Consider the following 21,444-nt stretch of genomic DNA (forward strand, 5'->3'; position numbering starts at 1 on the left):
GCTAGGAGCAGTACAACAATAAGTGCACAACTATTTGATGCAGCAAGGGTCGACTTCTGGCCTTCTTGATGCGACAGTATTATTAGTATTTAGTGCAAAAGCATTTTACAAAGAGGGAGACAAAGGTACACACACCTGTGGTGCAGATATTTATTTTTTTTGCTCGCATCCCATGATAAGTTACATCTCCTGATGAGTCGCATCCCTGATAAGGCAGAAAAAAAAATTGTTTCAGGCGATGCTCGTGATCGGTCAACAAATTTGTTCAGCGTACGGCCCCCGTGCCCATGGCCGAGGAAGATTCGAAGCGGGCCTGCTGTCTGACTGAAACACTGTTACTACAGAAGCGTTCCAGCCTCTCTACTACAGTGGAACCCCGCTGTTACGTTCCTCACTGCTGCGTTTTCCCGGCTGTTACGTTGTTTTCCGCCGGTCCCGGCATAGCTCCCTTAGGATACAATGTATTGGGAACCCCGCTGTTACGTCGTAACTGTCGGACCGTTCCCGTATGATACGTCGCGAAGTGCGCCCGGAGCCGACCGAGTGACTACCAAAGAGAGCGGCCATGGTGCATTTTCACGCAGCTTGGCCTCGTTTGACCGTAATATTAGCCACATGAGAGGCGCAAGCAACAGAATCTTTCAATTGATGCAAACAAAAGCATGGCCTTCGAGATTCAAATTGCAAAGATGGCGTCTATGACGTAACTGCTCGCGAAAGCAAGGCCTTCGAGATTGGCATTTACTATTGACAAAAGCATAGCCTTTGAGATTTGTATTGCACAAACATGGCGTGTATGACGTAATTGCTTGCGAAAGCAAGGCCTTCGAGATTGGCATTTACTTCTGCCATCGCGTTGGCGTAGACTCATCATCATCGTTATTTGTCGGAGAACGGGAGGAGTTCGAGCTGGTTGGAGCTTGCATGGTCGTGCGTGCAGTTCGCGGTCGGAATCGCTGCGCCGGTCGTGATTGCGTGTGCTTAGTTCTTTCATGCCTACAGCTGTTGGTGTTAAAAAAAATCACATACGTTGATTACATTTCTGTGGATGAGGCCGTCCTAAGCTCCGCGTTTCTATCCATCGACTAGATCGCGGCTGAGCGTGCCAATTTTCGTGCTGCTCGTGAAATAAACTGAAATAAAATTCTGTACCACTAAATATTTTGCCGTTTTTCCTGTTTTTCGGCTCTTACGTTTCCCGTCTCTTACGTTTATTTCCTACGGTCCCTTCAAAAACGTATCAGCGGGGTTCTACTGTATTACTGTGCCCTCTCTGAACTGAGCCGTAAAACAGGGGATGTGCCCACCAGTGTCAGTGGTTGAGATGTGTGCGTGTTTCTGTGTTTCTGCTGAAAGGAGGCGAGCCCAGCGGACGACAGGAAACGGCAGTTGCCAGCGAACCTTTTGAGCTGCATGGACGTTCTCTTTTCTTTGGTGTCATATAAATAAGTTCGTGTTGTTTTAATCAACTGCTTTTCTTTTATTGTAGTTTTTTTTTCTTTTGAAATTAGGCTGAGGCCGTTTATTGGGAGATCTATGGCCGCGATCGTACGAGTGGGAAGACAGATCAGAAATCGGGAGTCTCCCGGGCAAATCGGGAGAGTTGGCCGATATGCACAAAGTATTAGAACTATAATTGCATGTTTGGAATCAGCACATAAAAATACATCAACTGTGAAAGTTTTATGAAAATTTGCTCAAAAGAAAAAACATTTTTCTGAAGCAGGGTCCCCCTTAATGAGAAAATGCACACTGTTGGAAAGAGGCAGATTGGAGGGGTTTTGCGGCAATCTAGGAAAGCTGTTGTGTTTGGTGCTAGATCAAGAATATTGTTAGGTCAAGAGCGCTCCACTGCCATGCATGCAAGTGAAAATAGGGAACTTTGGCACAGCTGGTGCAATTTGCAATCAGACGGGTGTAGTAAGGCACAGACATGAAGAGCTGCAGCAAAATGGCACAGCTGGACTACCACTGCAGACTGCCAAAGAAAACGGTGCACATATAAGACCTCCAATAAGGTACAAACATACGGGCAAGCTTTCGGCTCCGAGTGACAACATCCTCTGCACACTTGTTTGGTGTCTTGGGAATGACGCCACCGGAGGAGACACTGGGCTTTGGTGCTGCTCCCTTGCTCTTTCGGCTAAGTGCCATGGCCACAAAAGCACTGTTTGGATCCAGCTCCTGCAATCAATTTCAACGATGTAATTAGCACCCTCCTGCACTGCATGCCATATTAAAATTGCCCACCCAATGTTGCAAACCCAGTATGTTTCAGGCTTTCCTGTATTCCTCTACAACCTGCGGACGCTAACACCTACCCCCACAGTTGGACGCCCAGGGAAAAAACAGCACATGCTGCCGATTGAAAAAGTGTAAACTACTTCCATTTGACAGCAATGTAGCATTCAGGATTTTCCCCGATTTTCTGTTGTCAGAGAATAAATCATAACCAAGTACAACTTGGCATATGAATACAATTCTATAGCACCGTACGTCCATTCTATAGTACAAAGCTAGCGCCCAAAAGTTAGGTAGCTACTTTCCCACCATCAACAAAACCAGAACAATCAAATATCAAGCCTGGCCTGGCCGCATTAATGCTCCTCTGTTACATTATAGACACAAGTAGACAAGAAATGAAGGTGAGAACCATTAAGCTAAGGCAGATGATCTACTATTCATGGCTTTTACTAGCTTTAATATAATGATATCTGGGGTTTAACGTCCCAAAACCACAATATGATTATGAGAAATGCCGCAGTGGAGGGCTCCAGAAATTTCGACCACCTGGAGTTCTTTAACGTGCACCTACACCGAAGTACCCGGGCCTCAAACATTTTCGCCTCGATCGAAAATGCAGCCGGGATTCGATCCTGCAACCTTCGGGCCAGCAGTCGAGCACCATAACCACTAGACCACCGTGGCGGGGCTTACTAACTTTAAGGCTAGTAGTCAACGTGAAGACGGTGACAGCAATCATGGTAAAAGCCTAAGTGAATATAAAGAATTCTTCAACTAACAAACTTTGCAGACCTTATGCTAATGTAGCATCTGCATACGTACTACAAGGGCAAAAATGTCAGGACAAGAAGTTTGAGAAAAAGCTAAATTCCCACTTAACCCGGAAACACAGTCCCTCATTAAAAGTTTTCGCCTGTAGCAGTTTTCGTGACCTTTGCATTTATCTATCAAGTTATAAGAGACACACTGAAGAAAAACTGAACAGGTTTGAGATTTCTAAAAAACTATGTTTTTCGAAGCACACACATTTTAAGTACAAGTTAAAAGTTTTGTTTTGTGATCATACAAATAGCAGTGCTATAACTGAAAATTAAAATCACACCTATGCCCCACATACTGCGGCTCACCAGGGTCAGCCAGCAAAAGCGGCAGGAGAGAAAAGCTTATGAAAGCGACATCAATAGAGGCAAGACAAAGGCACTAGTGCCAGAGTCACCTGCTGGTGTTACATGTCAATCCTGTTTTAATCGTGGCCCTTATCACAAATAATGAGTGTTTCCGGAATCTTCAAGGAAATTCAAAGAACTGCTGCCACAGGGCAGCACATTTTCTTAAAAAGCTTAATATTTTATACAAAAATATAGACACTGTATATTTTTGTCAGGCACGTGGCACTTCGGGCAGCAAATGCAATGTCAGATTTACCGTAAAACCTCGATATCATGAACTTCAATATAACAAAATTCTCTATATAACCAAGGAAAGAAGCGTTAATTTTAAGGGCTCGTTTTTCTTTGTTATACACAATATTAATGAGCACTGACAGACAATAATGCCAAGGAAAGTATAGGGGATGTTATTACTAATAAATGTAAGGTAAATGTGAAGAAAGAAAAGTGGACGAAAAGATAACTTGCCACGGGCAGGGACCGAACCTGCGACCTTCGAATAACGCGTCCGATGCTCTACCAACTGAGCTACCGCGGCGGCCATCCCCCCGTGCCCTTTATAGGGTATATATGTACATTTAAACGTGGGAGCGTGAGTCAGCGCCACCAGTAGCCATGACGGCGAGTGTGGAACACTCTTTTTTCTGCCTGTTGGCGTCACGTAGCACGTGAACTTATTACGAGCTGGCAGCTGACCAATAATCCCTCGCATACTACCTGAAAGCATCAAGTCTGCCAGAACGAGACCCTCGCTATGAATGAAGGAAAGAAGTGTTAATTTCAAGGGCTCGTTTTTCTTTGCTATACACAATATTAATGAGCACTGACAGACAATAATGCCAAGGAAAGTATAGGGGATGTTATTAGTAGTATAAATGTAAGGTAAATATGAAGAAAGAAAAGTGGACGACAAGATAACTTGCCGCGGGCAGGGACCGAACCTGCATTCTGTCAGAGCTGACTATACACCATTTTCCGGACACGCTCAAGCGCCGCCATCTTGGACTGATAACGTTGCAGTTTTGTGTCTGTATCAAATAAACAAACAGTGCTACGGTGAACTCGCATGCACGAAAACGCTTGGGCCGGTACATTCAACGTTTCATGACCATAATCATTTCATATTACGACATAGAAAACAGGTAGCACAACCGCTCAAGATGGCGGCGCCCATGAATCGAAAATAAAATCGTGTATATAACCAAGTGTGTTTATCTGTGAATTCAATATAAGGAAGTTTCATTGCAACTGCAGAGGAATCCAGGACAATAAATTGAAACTTCTGCAGTGTCAGTGGTCATATGGTTGACTTGCACAAGGTTTTCATCCGTGTGTTTTTCAAATCACGCACCGCGTGATGGAGAGTGGCCGTAGAAGTGGAGCGGCATGTTTTCAGGCAGTGGCTGCGGGAAAAAGATTCATCTCATTGCTGTCCTCACCTTTGGAGTGGTAGAAAGGGAAAGCATACAGTCGATGTGTGGCATGCAGAAATCATTCGTACATTGGACAATTGCATTATTAACACAGCGCGTAGCTCCTTATTTTGTGCCGTGAATGCCACGTGTCGACGCCCGATTCGGCGTTTCCATTATTGCCGTATGTCAAGTTACAGACATGGGTAACCATATACTATGTGGTATCTTGCACGCGATCGTGGTTGTTCAGAAAATGCATGTCGTTTACAACTGGTATCTTGCAGGTAATTTCAGATTTCATTAAGCCAGAAAAAAAAGAAGTGATATTAAGAGCTCACTCTTCAGGATGCCAAACTCAATAGAAGCTATTGTGAATTCTGTGAAGAATAAAGTACATTCCCAGCGAAAGCAATCGCAACTTAGCTACAGGCACATTTACTGCAAATCATTTTTTTTTTAAAGGGCACTGCTGCAACAAGTTTCAAGTAGCCAAGCAATATTTTCCGACCTGCTTGCAGTTACCAGCCACACCGTTGCCAGCTCAGTAAAACGATGTGGCTGTTCTGTGAATTTGTGACACTGTAACCGGCCTTTCGGATTTAATGTGATGGGCGATGTTGCAAAAATAAATAAATAAATAAACAAACAAATAAATAAATAAAAAAGGCCACCATTAATGAAGGTGCCATAATTCAATTTGTTGCCTTGCTTTCATGCAATTTTACACAGCAGCTCATGCTTTTCTGGCATGCAGTGGTTATCGATGCAGCGCATTCATCGTACTGTGCAGAGAGCAAGTGGTTTGGTTCGGTGAACATCAAAGCATCGGCATCACACCACTCTAGGCAACACGTGAGGTTTAGATGACAAGCTGCCACGGCAGAATAGGCGCAATAGCTTTGCTTAACACTTATTACGACACTGCAGTGCACCTGCTTTGTCTTTTTCTTGTTCTGGCTCGAGAATTCCGCATTCGCAAGAAAAGTGGTGTGCTTATATTGCAAGGAAATTCTCAGATTTAGAAAAACAGTATTTTCTGCCAGACCACTAATATATCTAGTGCAAGTGACAATGGCAGCAATTGCTTAAAATGAACAACAACTTGTGAAAACAGCAATGTGGCAATGCATCGGTGGCCCACATAACAGAAAAATAATGGCAGTTATCCCTCCACTCGCTTCCGAAATTAAGTAAAATTTTGATTGTAAAAACTCACATCTTCATCTTCATCTGTCTCCTTTTTCTCATCTTCTGAACTGCTGGAGCTGTTGGACCAGTACGTAACAAACATTGAAAAAAAATTAGGCAGAGGCATGGACAGAGCTCTTTCTTTAGGGGATTGGGGCAGCACAAATTTGAAATGAAGCAGCTTGTTTTTTGCCACCCTTGCCGAATAATACAGTAATTCCACAGGCCTATGTCATTTTGAAGCAGCTTTCTAAACAAGCAAAATGCTTTCAGAGCAGTAAAAACTGGCCTTCGGATCAGTCATCCATAGAAGCAATTGCCAAAGATACAGTGTGTATCGATTAACTTATGAAAAGCTTTTAGAAAAATCCGATATGCTTTACGAGCATGCAACCGACTGAGTATTGTTTGATGTTCTCTTGAGGAACTGTGCACTTTTTTTACTATGTGCACAATGTTTTACGGGGGTCATAGAGGTTTCAAAGGCACGAATTCAAAAAGACCAAGGACGTAAGTCCCTGTCAGCTGTTTTTAAGGATGTAAAGAGGCATTCCAGGTAGGAATTTTTTACTATAACATTATCAATAACTTTATCAATAGCTTTATCAAACATTATCAATAGCTTTATTACACTATAAGTACAAAAAATATATTTGAAATGTCCAGCTTTTACCACTTTCATGATTCCAACAAGCACGAAAGTTCCACAAATTAATGCAGTTGCTGGTACTTTGCTTGTAAAAGCGAGCTATTATTCTTTACCGCTTTTCAGAGTAGTCATCTGTTAAAACAGTCGTTGGTTTGACTTCAAGTTCTTTTTCCTGTTTCCTCATATTCACCATTTCATCCTTGAACACTCTTTTGACTGCCTGAAGTACTCAAGCGTCTCCTTCTTGAGCTTCAATATTAATTCAACTCATGCAAATGCAGCCAGGAGCTCAGCAAATATCCACTGTTTATGTACAGATAACGTACTTGTGTGTAAAAAAAAAAAAAAAGAAAACCAAATATCACATGAGAACCAACCATTAGGCATCAGCACCACTGTTGGCAGCTTCAATTAGAACTGACTTTTGCTATCTGGCTCCCATACAGTTTTTAAACTTTTAAGGCGAAAGCCTTTAATGTTTCATACTCGTGGCGTCCAACCACCATCATCCGTCTGTGCCCTGGAACGGTGCCAGCTGTGGCCTCTCCCCCTCACACTCTCTCAGCAATTACGTGATGGCACAGCGGCGCATAGCAACAGTTGCGCATTGCGTGGCCTCTCCCCCTCACACTCTCTCAGCAGCAATTACGTGATGGCACAGCGGCGCATAGCAACAGTTGCGCATTGCTCCTTCCAACACGTGTTGTGCAACGCGGCAGCGGCGTCCGTCCATGCCCCCTCACACTCTCTCAGCAATCGCGTGATGGCATAGCGGCAACACTCCTTGGTCAGACGTCTCGTTGCAGCAGTCGAGTTAGTCGGATGGCTCCCAAGCGGCCCAGTGATGGTTCCACAGCATGCAGTTCGGAGAAGCGCCCCAAGAATGTGGATTCCCCCGATACCATGACATAGTCAGTCAGATGGCCACAGGCTTTCGCCGAACACACTTTGGAATACAAAGTGTCCTTCAATTTTTAACTCTGGTGGCATGAGGACACCGGATATTCGTTGAGCTACTCATCACATTGACAGATACCAAGTGGGCAACAATTTTTTGGGGGGCAGCAAGGGAAATGCCTGGGATGCGAAAAAAGTTCCGTTGTGAATTTGGAAAATCAAACAAAATTCGACCGCTGGTTCCAGCAGCCGTATGCATTGTTTAATGGCATCAAAGTCTTGTTGGATCAAATGCATTTGGCTGCGTGCCAGTCAATTTGGACAACCCTCCGAGCATGTTGAGTGCATAAGGCCAGATATGTATGACGCGACAGCAAAAGGGGCGCTAGCATCTAACCAAAATGAAGTGTCAAAGTCAAATCACCACAGTCCTCAGCATGAACTGTAATGGACCAACAGGAACACTTTATGCCTATTTGTGCCTTTAGAGGCTTTCTTTTTTGCTTTTTAGAAGATTTATTGCTGCACATGACACTGCTATGAATGTATGCCTTCAGGACTGCCATCATCATCAATAATCATGTCGACAGAGACCACATGATTTTGTCTGCAACAGTTGCCACACACAGCGGTTTCGTTTTGACTCAGTGCAATGTCATAAGCACAGTGCAAGCAGCAGAAAATTGCGGGCAATGCTACTAAAGCCCACCATATGACATCAAACCCACTGGATATGTTGCAATAAACAAACGATCTATCACCAACTGAGTAAGTGGCAAGAAAATTACTGAGATTTGCGCATGTAGATAGAAAGTGTATGTCGCAGATGGAGACACAGGTCTTTTTCCGTATCTACGATGCAAAATCGTCAGGCCCTCACTGCTGCTTGTGCTAACCACTGGCTAAATTACGAGAATTCTCGCTTCTGCACCAGTTTTGTGCGAAATAAAAACCTTCTCTGCTGGTTAATTGAGTAAATAATGGCATGCTCATGCTGTAGACGTTGTATTACCACTATGAAGCACCTAGCAGTACTATCCAGCTTTCCTTGGCTTGGATTACCACATGTGTCACAGATCTGGCAGCTCATACAATACTTTCAATAGTAGGTTGATAAGTGGCACTCGAATTTCCCTCGACACAGGGCAGGTGTGGATTTACCTCATTTTATAGACATGTAGCAGAATGCAGCAAGGTTTGCATTTTGACACAGTTCACGCATAGTGGTAGCACCACTGCCTATAGACTAAGGAAAATCAATTCTGAATCCCACGGAAACATGCCCCTTTCCCATTGTCCTGTATCCTCTGAACGCCACACACGTTATGTCAGGCACTGTCAAATGGGCATCAATGAATAGATGAAACAGTAATGTGCACTAAATACGCCGTAAATTTGTATGCAAACTGAATGCCAATGAAGCTTAAGCTTGATGTGGCCAAGGTACTTGCCTGTCTGACTTGGACGCCTTGTTCAATTGCTGCTTCTCTCGCTGTTGGCGACGCTGAAACATAAACAAACCACATTACAAAAAGGAAAAAAAAAAAACACACAACTGCAGTTTGTGCACACCAATGTATGGCCCCAAGCACCAAGAAATGGGGCATTTTAAGGGCATGGCAGGCATTAATTCAACATGTGTCAACACAATGACACAGGCAGTTCTGAAAAGAAAAGTAAGATAAACGTGCTCTGTCAGCTTTCAGATGCTAAACACATAGACCCTGACATGAGGCTGGTGCGCTTCCATTCTTACCTTCCCATGTGCATTTTATGCAAAGTCGACAAGAGCAGCCTCGTGTTGAAGAAAGCTACACAGTGACTCCTTTAACACAGATTTTCGAGTGCATGCTACGTGAAACTAAGCATCATGTAGTCATCTGTAATCTAATGACTTGTAAAGTGTTTGCTGTAAATGTGACCCAGCGCTACACTGTAAAAGCAAAATACTCATCTCCTTTGCAATGTAGTAAATGCAATGTTTGTAAATGCATATATGTATTTTACAGTAAAACCTCGGTGATACGAATCTCGCGGGATCACCAAACATATTCGTATCACCTGAAATTCGTATCACCAGAAAGTTTGGAAAATTAGCATGCAACAAAAGAAGCTGGCGTACATTTTCATTTCTTGTTTTTCAGGGCCGCAGCAAAGTGACGAACAGCTCTGAATGATTACCAGTGAAGTTTTTAGACGTCAACGATCATACCTACACTCATAAATATACAGCCCGTACGCGCGTGTGTGCAAATTAAATATTCATTGATTCATTCATTTATTCATTCATTCCATCCACCTTCCCTTTAAACACAGTTTTTAATGAACCAGGTGTGTTGTGACTTGCGACAGCTAGTAGCCCCTTCCAAATCTTAGTATGCTTTTCCGCATGACAATGGACTACTGCGGCGAAAGTAACTTAAGGAGCGCTTTGATGCGATAGATGAAGGCCAGGAAATTTCAGAACCGCGGTCCTATGTTATTATTTTCTTGTCGCGGTGATGTTTGGGATGTCTTTCGAGGGATTTACGGCCGTGCCCACGCAAGTGCGTCCCCAACAAAAAGGAGCATGACGACAACTGCATCTGTAATTTAAACGCGAAAGCGCACGGAGACATATTAAGGCATCCAAGATTGATGTTCACAATCTCGGAAGCTACGACGCGTCAATGAAGGTTTATACAGACCACTGTGTTAGAAAAGTATTTTTCTTACACCTTGATTCTGACGAATTCGCGGCGCGGCGCGCATGCCCGCGCTTCCGTTCCCGCGCCCGCATGTTCTTGACGCGTCTTCCGCGACAGCACTTCTTCATACCTGTGCGGTAGCGCATGTTCGTATCAAACGTCACGGGGTGAAAATCGGTTCGCAACAACAGTACTCCATTACATCGCAGGCCAATGGGTCTTGGCCGGGACCAAAGGAAAATTCGTATCCCCCCGAAATTTGTAAGAGCCGTGATCGTATCACCGAGGTTTCACTGTATTTCAAAGCCTCAAATTATCTGATATGCTGAAATTTGTCATATATAATGTTGCTACTGCACAAATTCCTGGTATCATTCCTTTCATACAAGTGGCACTGGGCACAGCTAGAGGCCTAGCAAGGCAACTCATGTCACCTGGGCTGGTAGATCGGCTATGTGCTCCCAAAATTTATCTGCATTAGATATAAAGCATAAAAAGAGACCCAGCCCCCACTATGTATGAGTCAAGGGTATGCCCTCTACAAAAAAAATTCCTGGCTACACCAATGACTCGACACACAGAGCACAGATCTATTCATTCAGCTGTGGGTGGGGCTCTAAGGCAGGTTAGTTGGTTTTGAGGATCCCGCATCACTTTAAGGGGACACTAAAGTGAAACAATGAATCAATTTAGACTAATAAATAATGCTATGAAAACTCTATTCTCGTTAATTTCATCGCCATAGGTTTATAAATATAAGAGAAAATCAAGGTCAAAGTCTCATTTTTAAATCTCGCACCGAAATCTTCGCACGTGACGTCAGGGATTTTAAACTGCTTTTTTCGTATTTTGGTGACATTGCTTCAACGAAATATCCTGAAACTTGGTATGCTGCATCTCTGACCCCCACAGAGGATAATGTACTACATACTCACCGATCAGGAATTACGTAAGCCTTAGTAGACGCCGTTAAAATCTATGACATCACGGCAACTGGTGCGGTAACTTCAAGGTGGCATTGGCACCGGGATTTTGTTTTTGTGCCTTTTCTCCCTTTCTCCCTTACCAAGCATCTCCTCGAGGCAAGCGTGCCGGCTTCGGTATTGTGAAATAGTAATTTACAAATACGGGCAAAATCGTTTTTCTCTTTAGTGCCCCTTTAAGAGTGCAGCTCTAAGGCTGCCCATTCCAATGTTGAGCGTTGGCATGCCTTGTCCCATTGTCCCTTGCCATAACCGGGTGAACGAGCACAGCAAAAGATGAAAAGGTGAGAAGGAAAGCAGTGTTCTGCATGAGACTACAAGATGACACCATAGTATTTGTAATCTGGTAGTATGCGCAATGCGAATTGTGTACTAGTACTTTCTAGAAGCAAGGCATTTACTGTGGCACCTTTGACTAGTTATGTATGTACGATAAGCCTGACCCACAGATCACACTTTTGCCAGTTCTTTCTGAACAATTACGGAAAGTCCACAGACACATTCAGCAAAACTGGATACCCACTGAAGGGTGCACAGTCCCTTACATTATTGATAAGACAATTAAGGTATTGGTGAGGTTATGCAGATACTATCAGTGAGGACACGAGACACATACGCATCAAAAATACTGAACAATGACTGAAATTTACTAAAGAAAAGGCAGCCGAAGTGAGAACTTTGCACCCTATAGCATTTTCATTACACACACGCCAATAATATTTCTTTTTTTTTTTTTGTGTGTGTAGAGCCAGCAGGTTGTCACACTTTCTCTCTGGAGGCAAAGTGCCGGAAACATTAATCACCTATATTTTGCTTTAAAACTGAGCAAAACATATTACCTATCAGAAAGTGGGCTGCATCCACTAGACGAGGCGACATGACTCATCTACATATGAGATAAGAACATACCTCAAACTACATCTGAACCAAAACACTTTCTCATCAGTAGATAATGATGTCTCTGCATACTATTTCATCATAAACAATGTTGCCAGTAACTCAGAGAAACCAAGCAGGCTGTTCCAGAAAATTAGAAAAATTAAACTGTGAAAGAATCTGTGCACCTCTCAACCTTGTTGTTTTGAAGAAATCATGACAGTTGGCAAGGGAACATACTGTACCAAGGAAATTTCATTGAGGTCCATTGACCTTAGCAAATCTCCAATCTAGCTTTAAATATACTCATTTAGGTACCTTCATAAGATCTCCACATCAGAACAGAAGTCTTTCCAAGAAAACTTATTCACGCCAGCAAGATCATTTGAAATATTGGCTTCATGCACCACCCATCGCAGCGCTGTGAATGATGCTTTGGCGACGTCAGCAGGAGGATTTACCTTTCATAGTATGCTGCGCTTTAGTTTGATTGTGCTCTGACTGTTTACCTGTGTAAAGCACCTAGCAGCACAGGCCAAGGTATTTTCTTTTTTTCTTTTTTTTCCCGTGAGCCCAGCACACTATATGTGTTTTCTAGCGTAGTATGGCATTCTTCAGTTAGCATCAGTCTTTCTTCTACTGCTAATTATAAATACCAGCATTAACATTTTTATAATTAATGTACCTCCTAAACATCTACAGCCATTACAGACATGCAGTGACATGATCTGAGTAGGCTAACTCATTGGGCTATGTGGTGTTGAAATATGTTGTGTGAATGAGTGAATGCCACTCCAAGCGAGTAAACAAAAGTCAACATGGCTTTGCAAATGATGCACATTCTTAGAAAATATTATCAAAATTTTGCATCAGAAAAGCAATGCCTTAGTTAAAAGCAAATTACACTTCACTCAAAAATGTAATCAAGTGGTGATGTGTATATAAAAATTTTGCTAATTAAGAGGTCTGCTAATTTACTGCCAAGCAGTCTATCTCGAGCATTAAATGCAACATGCTTTGCGAGGTTCCACAGTTGTCACGCATGTTTTAAACTGTTTTCTTGCAATAAATATCATTACCACTTTCCAATATCAAACCTTAATTTTTTCTTTGTTGGATTATTATTATGACTATTTCTGCTCAATGACTTTTAGACAACCGTAAACAATTAAGAAAACGATTTATCAACATAAGCATTAAAATATGTTATATAAAAAAGAATGCAGGAAAAACTGTCCACATTTTAAAGCAGCACTGTGCATCCCCTTTTTCCCTGTATGTTTAGCTCTCCAGTTGCTTCACCAATCAAGATACAAGCAAATGCAAACTCAGCTATTTTGTTTTCTTAATTTCAAACACATACAATACCCTTAGAGAGTGAATGCTGAAAAGTGGGATCTAATCAAAAATTGATAGTTGTAATCACCAAACTTTTTTAGAATTCCAATAGACATCATTCGTAATGTGCTCAAAGGGCATGACAACAGCAAAACTGAAATTTCTGGCCGAGTGAATACAGCAATAGAGCACACAGCATGCTGAACACAAATATTGTATACACAGACACAGAAGCCAAAGGCTAACTTCTGCAGTTATTCCTTAAAAACAGGCCATCAAGTAGCTAAGAGTGTGCTACAGCCACGAAACAGTCCTGACAAGAAGCCCATGCTGCACACACCCATGTAGGCACTCATGGCTAGCAGATGAGATCGATCACCTGCAATCCATGCTAAGCATGCTCCATATGGTAACGCTGCTTGATTTCATGGAGCATAGTGTTCTTGAATACCATACACAAACTTTTATACAGGGCTGGGCAAAGATACTTCAAAACTGCATCGCGATACAAAACAAGATACTTGGGCAAGAAGTATTTGAGAGACAGATACAAGATACTACCGCAATCACTGTATCCGATATGATGCTTTCCAATTGTATCTTAAGATACTTCGATACATTCGCAGATTTGTTCTTATAGATCTGTATAATGTGGCAGCAAAGCCTATGAATGGAAATGTTTGATTGAAAATTTCTTAATGACGATCAACTCTATTTCATTTGAATGAAATGTCTGTTAGTATCTCGAAAGTTTTGTGCTTCTTGCCCAAAGTATATTGGTTTCATTCTGAAAGAATTTAGTGGGGTTCTTCTGGCTGCTTAACACGACAGCTCTTTATACACTGCGCCGTCCGCAGTTTCTGCATGTCACTTTTGTAATTAGTGGGAGTCACTGCTCTGCTGGCCAACCAGCTAGTGGGTTGCAATCTAAATATACAAGAAAATCAGTAACAAGCCTTCGCACAATGGAGTTTCACCTTGTTTGTAAACGTATAATCGTTCACGCAATACTGGATCACCGGACTGATGTAGAGCAACAACAGCACTCGTAGCAACTTTTTTTGTGACGACAGGATACAAAATTCAATTACTTTTTATATTCTACTTATCGGCTGGCGTAAAGCATTCCATAGCGACATACTCACGTGCAAGCTTTTAACACATTCTCTTCTGCAAGAGAACACGTGCAGCCCAGAAATGTCTCAGCCATATTGTATAGTTACACAAAGCGTCACAGGACACAGCCACAATTTGCACTATTGCCCCTTATAGCTCCGATTACGGGGTGATCAGTAACAGCAAAAAAAAAATTACAGAGGCCTAAAATTGAAGAACAAATATGTCAAGTTAAATGGGTGATTTAAGTTGTCATCCCTGTCTAAACAAACGAGTAAATGCAACACAAAAAGTTCGGCAGATCCCACGATTTGCGGGAATTGTTTTATGCGGAGCAGTCAGCGAGTGGCTCTCCATGCTGCATTTTTTGGCTTTGAGCCAAACGTTAATCGAGTTGGATCGATGTGTTTTTGTAAGTGGAGTAGCTGTGTGAACATCGTGTGCTTACCAGGCACAGTGACTACAATGGCGTTTAAATGGTAACTTATGCTTTGACGTAACGTCAGCGCTCATGTTGAAGCATAGATGGCAGTATTATCGAAACGAAGTGCACTTGACAGTGCGGCGATGTATCATACATAACCCTCGTTAGCGTATTCCTCTGGGCTCGAGCAACACTTGAATATAACTGGCTGAATCATAGGCATACAAATGTAACGTCTATTAGACTGCTCTAAAAGCGGAGTCAACACTGGAGCCACAAATGACATTCACCCGACATGTGCCTGTATCACAGGAGTACATGTGTAATGTTTATTGCCTTGTTATAAAATTAGATGGCCAGCACTGCAACCACAATTGACATGGTGTTGGTGCAACGTCAACAATTGACTCTCACAAACGCCTGACTTCTTTCTTGTGTCCGTGTTTGCACGCCCTGTCTTTTTAGAATGAATACTTACGAACTAGCTCAGCTCTCTGTAATTCTAAGCAACAATTGACGTTGCACCGACATTACGCCTGCATAGGGTACTTTTCCAAAGCAGTTTCAAGACCTGGCATGGCTCTGTGGTAGAATACCCGACTGCCACGCAGAATGCTTGGGTTCGATTTGCCGGGTCACCACCGCCAATGTCGGTTTTTCTTAACGCTCTCACATTCAAATGACCAATGTCTGTTCTCGCCGTTCCTGGATAGACAAACTGTCAATCACCTGTGGCGCATACCCGCATACCGCAGCCTGTGGTATACGGGAATGTGCCACACGTGTCTGGAGGAAGAGGTTTGACGACGTACGCGACAGGATTCTCATGTTATTAGATGCGAAGTATCTTAAGGTCGAGCTCAATCCGGCGGTGGTGGTGGTGGTGGTGTGCGGCGTGACCACCCTTACTGCGCATGCGCATACCCTCTCCACACACCTCCTCTCAACTTTCCCTCTCCACACACCTCTCCACTTTCCCTCTCCCCTTCCCCTCTCCCCTCCCCCTTTCCACTCTTCCTCTGAAACGCGGGCTAGACATGCCGAAATTCTCTCCTGCGCAACGCCGCGATGAGCTCGAGCGCATGCGCGTCCCCTCCCCTTCTCTCTCCTCTCCTACGCTGCCCCCCTCTCGCCCGCCTGTCGACCGCGTTCCCCGCTCGCCCTGTGAGAATTAACGGCCAGGCTAGATGGAAGATATGACGCGCGTAGCGTCCCTCTTCGCGTTCCACGACGCGAGGTCGGTAGCATGCCCAACGAACGCCAACGGAACGCGATCGTGCAAGTGCTCCGGCTTCGCATCGCCTCATGGTCCCCTTTAGCGGGAGATGGTGTAATTTTTCATGTCATGACCGGACGGTCCAATTTTGGTCTACACCAAATTAAGGAGGCAATCAGGAGAGCACCCAGACGTAGGCGGCTAGATTAGGTTAGATTAGATTAGATTAGGATAGATTAGATAGATTAGATAGATAGATAGATAGATAGATAGATAGATAGATAGATAGATAGATAGATACGTAGATAGAAACACTCTAAGCTTTTTTTAGGATTTTGCTTGATTTTACTACGAATAAACCATGTGTATGTAACAACAAAAATGATTTTTTTGTCACTTTACGGTCACGAAAAACAGGTTTAGACAATTTTTTTCTTAAATAGAATCGTCTGAAGAATTTATTTCAGCAATAAAAAAATTACACATTTTTGGACTGGATTTCGCGAAAAAATTCTACTCTCAAAGGGTTAAAACCAGGGTGTCGGAACGGAACGAAAACCGAAAACGAAAAAAAAAAAAAAAAAAACGATATTTTTGACCGGAACGAAAACGTAACCGAAACTTTATATATTATTTCGCTCCGGAGTGAAACCGGAATTTTTTCAATCGTTTTTCCGTTCACGAGAAAACTTTGCAATCCGGAACAACTGAGCTCGTGCAATGGGAGCATATCTCAGGGTACAGTATTAGCACGTACCTCAGGCAGGAATTCCAAAGCAAAGATATGTTTAAATTGTGCGAAAAACGAAAACAGTGGCAACCAGAGATGTTCATATTAACGTAAGTGGACGTTTGCGCGCCTTTCACGCAGGCCAAAGTGGACAGGGCACTGTCGGCGCTGAAATTTGTTACAGCGAAAGCTGTTATGAGATCACAACAGCTGATTTTGGCGCCATAGTTGTCCGCCGGCGCCGGTGTCCGTAACCGCTATCGCGTGAAATAAGAAAATATTGAACGACAAACAAATTTCTAGGGTCGGATGGGATTTTAACCCGCGCCCTCCGCGTGCCAGTTGGGTCTTTCACCACAGTGCCACGCTGGTGCTTGTATCTGGTTCGCAAAAATACTCCATACAGGCGTCATGTCAAGCAAGGAATCGTGTTTACGTATGTAATATAGCGTGGCGTAAAAGTAAATTAACAACCAGTCATCACACAATACTAATGGCGCAAAGTGTGTTGTTTAATGCTTCCCACCAGTGTTGGGGAGTTCCCACTCCAGAAGTGAAATAACTCCGAAATCATTCCACAATTTCGCGACCCCGGAATAAAATGGGGACAACGGTTGGAGGAATGGAATGAAAATGGAATTAAGCACCTTTCGCATGCAGTGGAATGGGAATGGAATTACGTCTTTTTTCGAAAATAGAGCACGTTTTCGTCCTACGTGCTGTTTTTCAAACTTCAAACATTAGTAAGTCAGAGCCTCGAATTTAACAATAAAGCAGTATTTTTAAAATAGCTTGGCTGATTACAAGCACGATACATTTATAAGCAACGCGCCTACTACAAACAGAGGCATAAGTTAGTGTACAAACAAATGCATTATCCGAGCAGGTACTGAAGGGAGAAACAAACTACCCCTGCGCGTTGGTTCGCATTGATACCCCCACACGAAAGTGGCGAATAGTCTATGCACAACCTGATCTTTATCGCACGAGCAGTTTAGTACCTGACACACGTAAATAACCTTTGCGACAAAGAAGACATTGCATACCTGCGCACAGGCGAACACAGAAAGTTCTCCTCACCACATCCATGCTTGCGAGACGCGCTTGACAACCATCAGTGCTGACGAGCAGTGCGGCCTTGTGTTTCGTATTCGATGCAAAGGCACAAGGTGCCCGAGAGGTGCAATGTTCCAACTAATACCAGCAGATTTAGAGAGTCTTGTTCCTCATTAACCAAATCTTAGTTTTCTCCATATTCACGACCGCTCCAGACGCGTGATGAAACTGCTTAGTCTTTTTGAATACTACGTTTTCAGCATAAAAATATGCTATGTTATCATTTTAGCATTACCACATTTAAGCTTAAACATTATTAAACTTCACGATTTGTTAAAACATGCTGAACATGCAAATATGATAGGTAGCGGAAGAACTGCCCCTATGGGAATTAGTACGGAGGTTGTACTGCACGAGATGTCACCAACCTATGATCCCTCGACCTTGGTAACGTGTTTTGCTTACTTTTGCAGTTCCTAATGCGTCTGATGGCATCAGATTTATTGGGCGTTCATTCTTAACTAGATAAAACTATCAAGATGCCTCTCCTACTTTGAGGAATTACAGGAATGGAATTGAACTGCACGGCCATTCCCGGAGTGGGAATGGGCTAAGTTTTTGCGCTCGTCCTGTCAACACTGTGTCCTGCATACTTTGCAATGTGTCGCTACCGTAAGCGCATCACCAAGCCAACATGAACCAACTAGCCCCTTTCGTCGCATTACTGACATTGCGAGGAATTGAAAGGAATGGATTTCTGGCAAGTCCTAATTCCCCGGAATGGAACTGGAATGGCACGGAGGCTCCCATTCCGCAACACTGCTTCCCACCCACTGCGAAGTGCTCAGCCATAATTCCTCATCGTCATCAGCCACAGCACAAAGTGCACTGCCTGACAGATGTGTAGCGGGTACCACGTTTCTCCAAAAAATGACGAAAAATTGCATAGTGGTAACTTCGCTACTTGAGAAAAGTTACGATGATTTATGGCGTAGTGGGTACCTTGCATGTGTACTTGTATTAGTTGTCCCAAGAGAATCTACAACGGGCTCTACATAGTCCGCACTTCCAGCTTTCGCTGTGACTGTGCTGCGTGTTCCACACAGGCTTGGCGACCCTTTTATCAGAACAGCGGTCTCGAACATCAGAGAGTACACTCAGTGACGTGCTGCTTCTGAGATCGTGCTCACTCCCTTGACACAAGGCATTGAGCCCACTAAAAAAATCCTATTTGTATTTTGAGAAAACAAATACTATGACTTTGAAATTAATACTGCTTTGTGCAAGTTGGTAGGAATTCGTGGTAGAGTTGCTTCCGCTCCTCTGAAGAACGTGTTTTACCTTGGTCCCACTTTCCAAAGAGCAGGGCAAGTAACTATATCAGAAATCCAATGTTTTTTATGATTACCTTAACTTCAAATTTTTGCGTAAAAAACCGTTACGAACCGTTACGGAACATTTTTTTTTTTTTTTTCGTTCCGGAACAGAAACGGAACGAAACTTCTTGCGGTGGAACAAAACTAAAACCAAAACGAAAAACATTTCGTTCCGACACCCTGGTTAAAACACAATGCATAAGATCTCCACCTCTGTCCGGAATGACAAGTTGAATCAAAGAAGAGGAAGAAGCTATTTTAAACCAAAGTGAAGAATGTCAAGAGTGGGAAAAGAAGGAGAGGAATATGGGAACTAGAACAGAACGCATGGTAACGCCATCTATCAGGAGGGGTGCGCGCAGAGCGGTACGTGGTGGCCGGGACACAGCGTTCGAGAAGCAGACGGCTGCTGACCATCTTGCTGGGTCTTGCCCAAGTCTTGCGCTCGAGCACCTGCCTCGGCGAGTAGCTGTTCACGGATCTCAGGACTACCACTGGCCCTGGACTGGTGGCTGAGGTGGTTCAGCGTTTACGTCGCTGAGCTCGGCGACTGAGCAGTGTTCCATCACGCTCAATGTCTTACGTGGGACTACCAAGAGACAGACTGGATCAACACCAGAACTATAAGTACTGAAACGTACCGAAAGCAAGCGACAGCAGACGTTTAGGCTTGAGGCGTTTAGAAATTTATTTGTTTCCTCTGAATGTATATGTGTAGTTGCAAGCAATGAAGTTTGTGTTTGGTTGATACCATTGGGTTCTGGTATTCATTTCGCACATCCAGACAAGCGAACCAGGCACCAGCTTACACGTGACAGCCTCCCTGCCCCCCTGAAGGAACACGCTTGTCATGAGTGCCCCCCCACCCCAATAAAAAAAAATCCTGGTGCTACCCCTGCACTTCAGTATACTTATACGGAACAAGGTTGAGAGATATGGCCCCCTTACCTTCCTGCTCTTTTTAGAGGCCTTCTTTTTCTTCTTCTTCTCTTGTGACTTTTCTTCAATGGATGCAGCAGGAACGGCTTGTACATCCTGCTTTGCTTTTTCTGGAACGGCTGGTTTCTTTCCTGTTGAAGATGTCGCTGCAACAGTAGTAGCTCCATTACAAGTGGCAGTTCCAGCAGAAATAGTAGTTCCAGTAGAAGCAGTAGCACCAGTAGAAGCGGTAGCACCCCCAGAATCGGTAGCACCCCCAGAAGCGGCAGCTCTAGCAGAAGAGGAAACTCTAGCAGAAGCACTAGCTCCTCCCGCAGAAGTTCCAACAGAAGCGGTAGCTCCATTAGAAGTGGTAGTTCCCACTGAAGCAGTAGAAGCAGCGCTTTTGCTTGCAGAGTGCTGTGTCCAGGATGTCTGTATGCTTATGCTTTTGCTTGAGCTTGTGCTTGGCCTCTCATCACACTGTGTAGATGCATCTTCAGCAGTGGCTTCTTTCTTGATGCGCATACCTGAAAAAGCACTTCAACATTACATGCTCTGACCAACACCCTTGGCCGGCCCTGTTCTACACATCAAACTGAGTAAAACCCACCTTCCAGCTCAAATGCCTTGACAAACACATCCAACATTTCAGCCTACATAAATAAAGAGAAAAAAGAACGCAAATGAATGGTGAATATCTTACACTGCTATCCGGGATAGTTCCTTCAAATGCTTAGACAAAATGGGATAAAAAAGGCAAAGCTTTCACAGAAAGTGATGGCTACTAGAAAAAAAAAAACTAATAGGGCCAGTACTGTTACAGCAGCCACAACACAATTCAGATTTGTCCCAAGTTAACAAAATGACCAATGCGGCAAATAAAAGTGGAACTACTTACTTGTGACAAAAATTTGGTCATCGATTCTCGTCCTTCAGTGAGTACTAGATATGACCTACACAACCTGTCAAATCTCTGCAAAAAAAGGAACACAGAACATCTCGAACCTTAAATGTACAATGCAACAATGAACAAGAAAAAGGGCACAAACATTTTACTCTTTCAACTGTGCAATCAAAAAAGAAAGATCCACAGCAGGTACACTGGAGACAAGTTTTATCCAGATGATAATTTCTGGGGTTGTAAGTGCCAAAGACACAT

The 21,444-nt window shown here is 43.4% G+C and overlaps 1 protein-coding gene across 2 annotated transcripts in view; it reads right to left on the minus strand.

The window, feature by feature from the left end:
• LOC119379081 (uncharacterized) overlaps window positions 1–21,444 on the minus strand; it is a 63,683-nt gene that overhangs the window by 34,982 nt on the left and 7,257 nt on the right. For both annotated transcript variants that reach the window (XM_037648249.2, XM_037648248.2), the window contains exons 3-8: window positions 21,184–21,258; window positions 20,896–20,938; window positions 20,313–20,812; window positions 9,014–9,066; window positions 6,045–6,093; window positions 2,031–2,184 (exon numbers count right to left, since the gene is read on the minus strand). In XM_037648249.2, the coding sequence (XP_037504177.1) occupies window positions 2,031–2,184; window positions 6,045–6,093; window positions 9,014–9,066; window positions 20,313–20,812; window positions 20,896–20,938; window positions 21,184–21,258 (874 nt within the window). The remainder of the gene's footprint in view (window positions 1–2,030; window positions 2,185–6,044; window positions 6,094–9,013; window positions 9,067–20,312; window positions 20,813–20,895; window positions 20,939–21,183; window positions 21,259–21,444) is intronic.

The sequence above is a fragment of the Rhipicephalus sanguineus genome, chromosome 1 (genome assembly GCF_013339695.2).
Source record: "Rhipicephalus sanguineus isolate Rsan-2018 chromosome 1, BIME_Rsan_1.4, whole genome shotgun sequence".
NCBI classification, from domain to species: domain Eukaryota; kingdom Metazoa; phylum Arthropoda; class Arachnida; order Ixodida; family Ixodidae; genus Rhipicephalus; species Rhipicephalus sanguineus.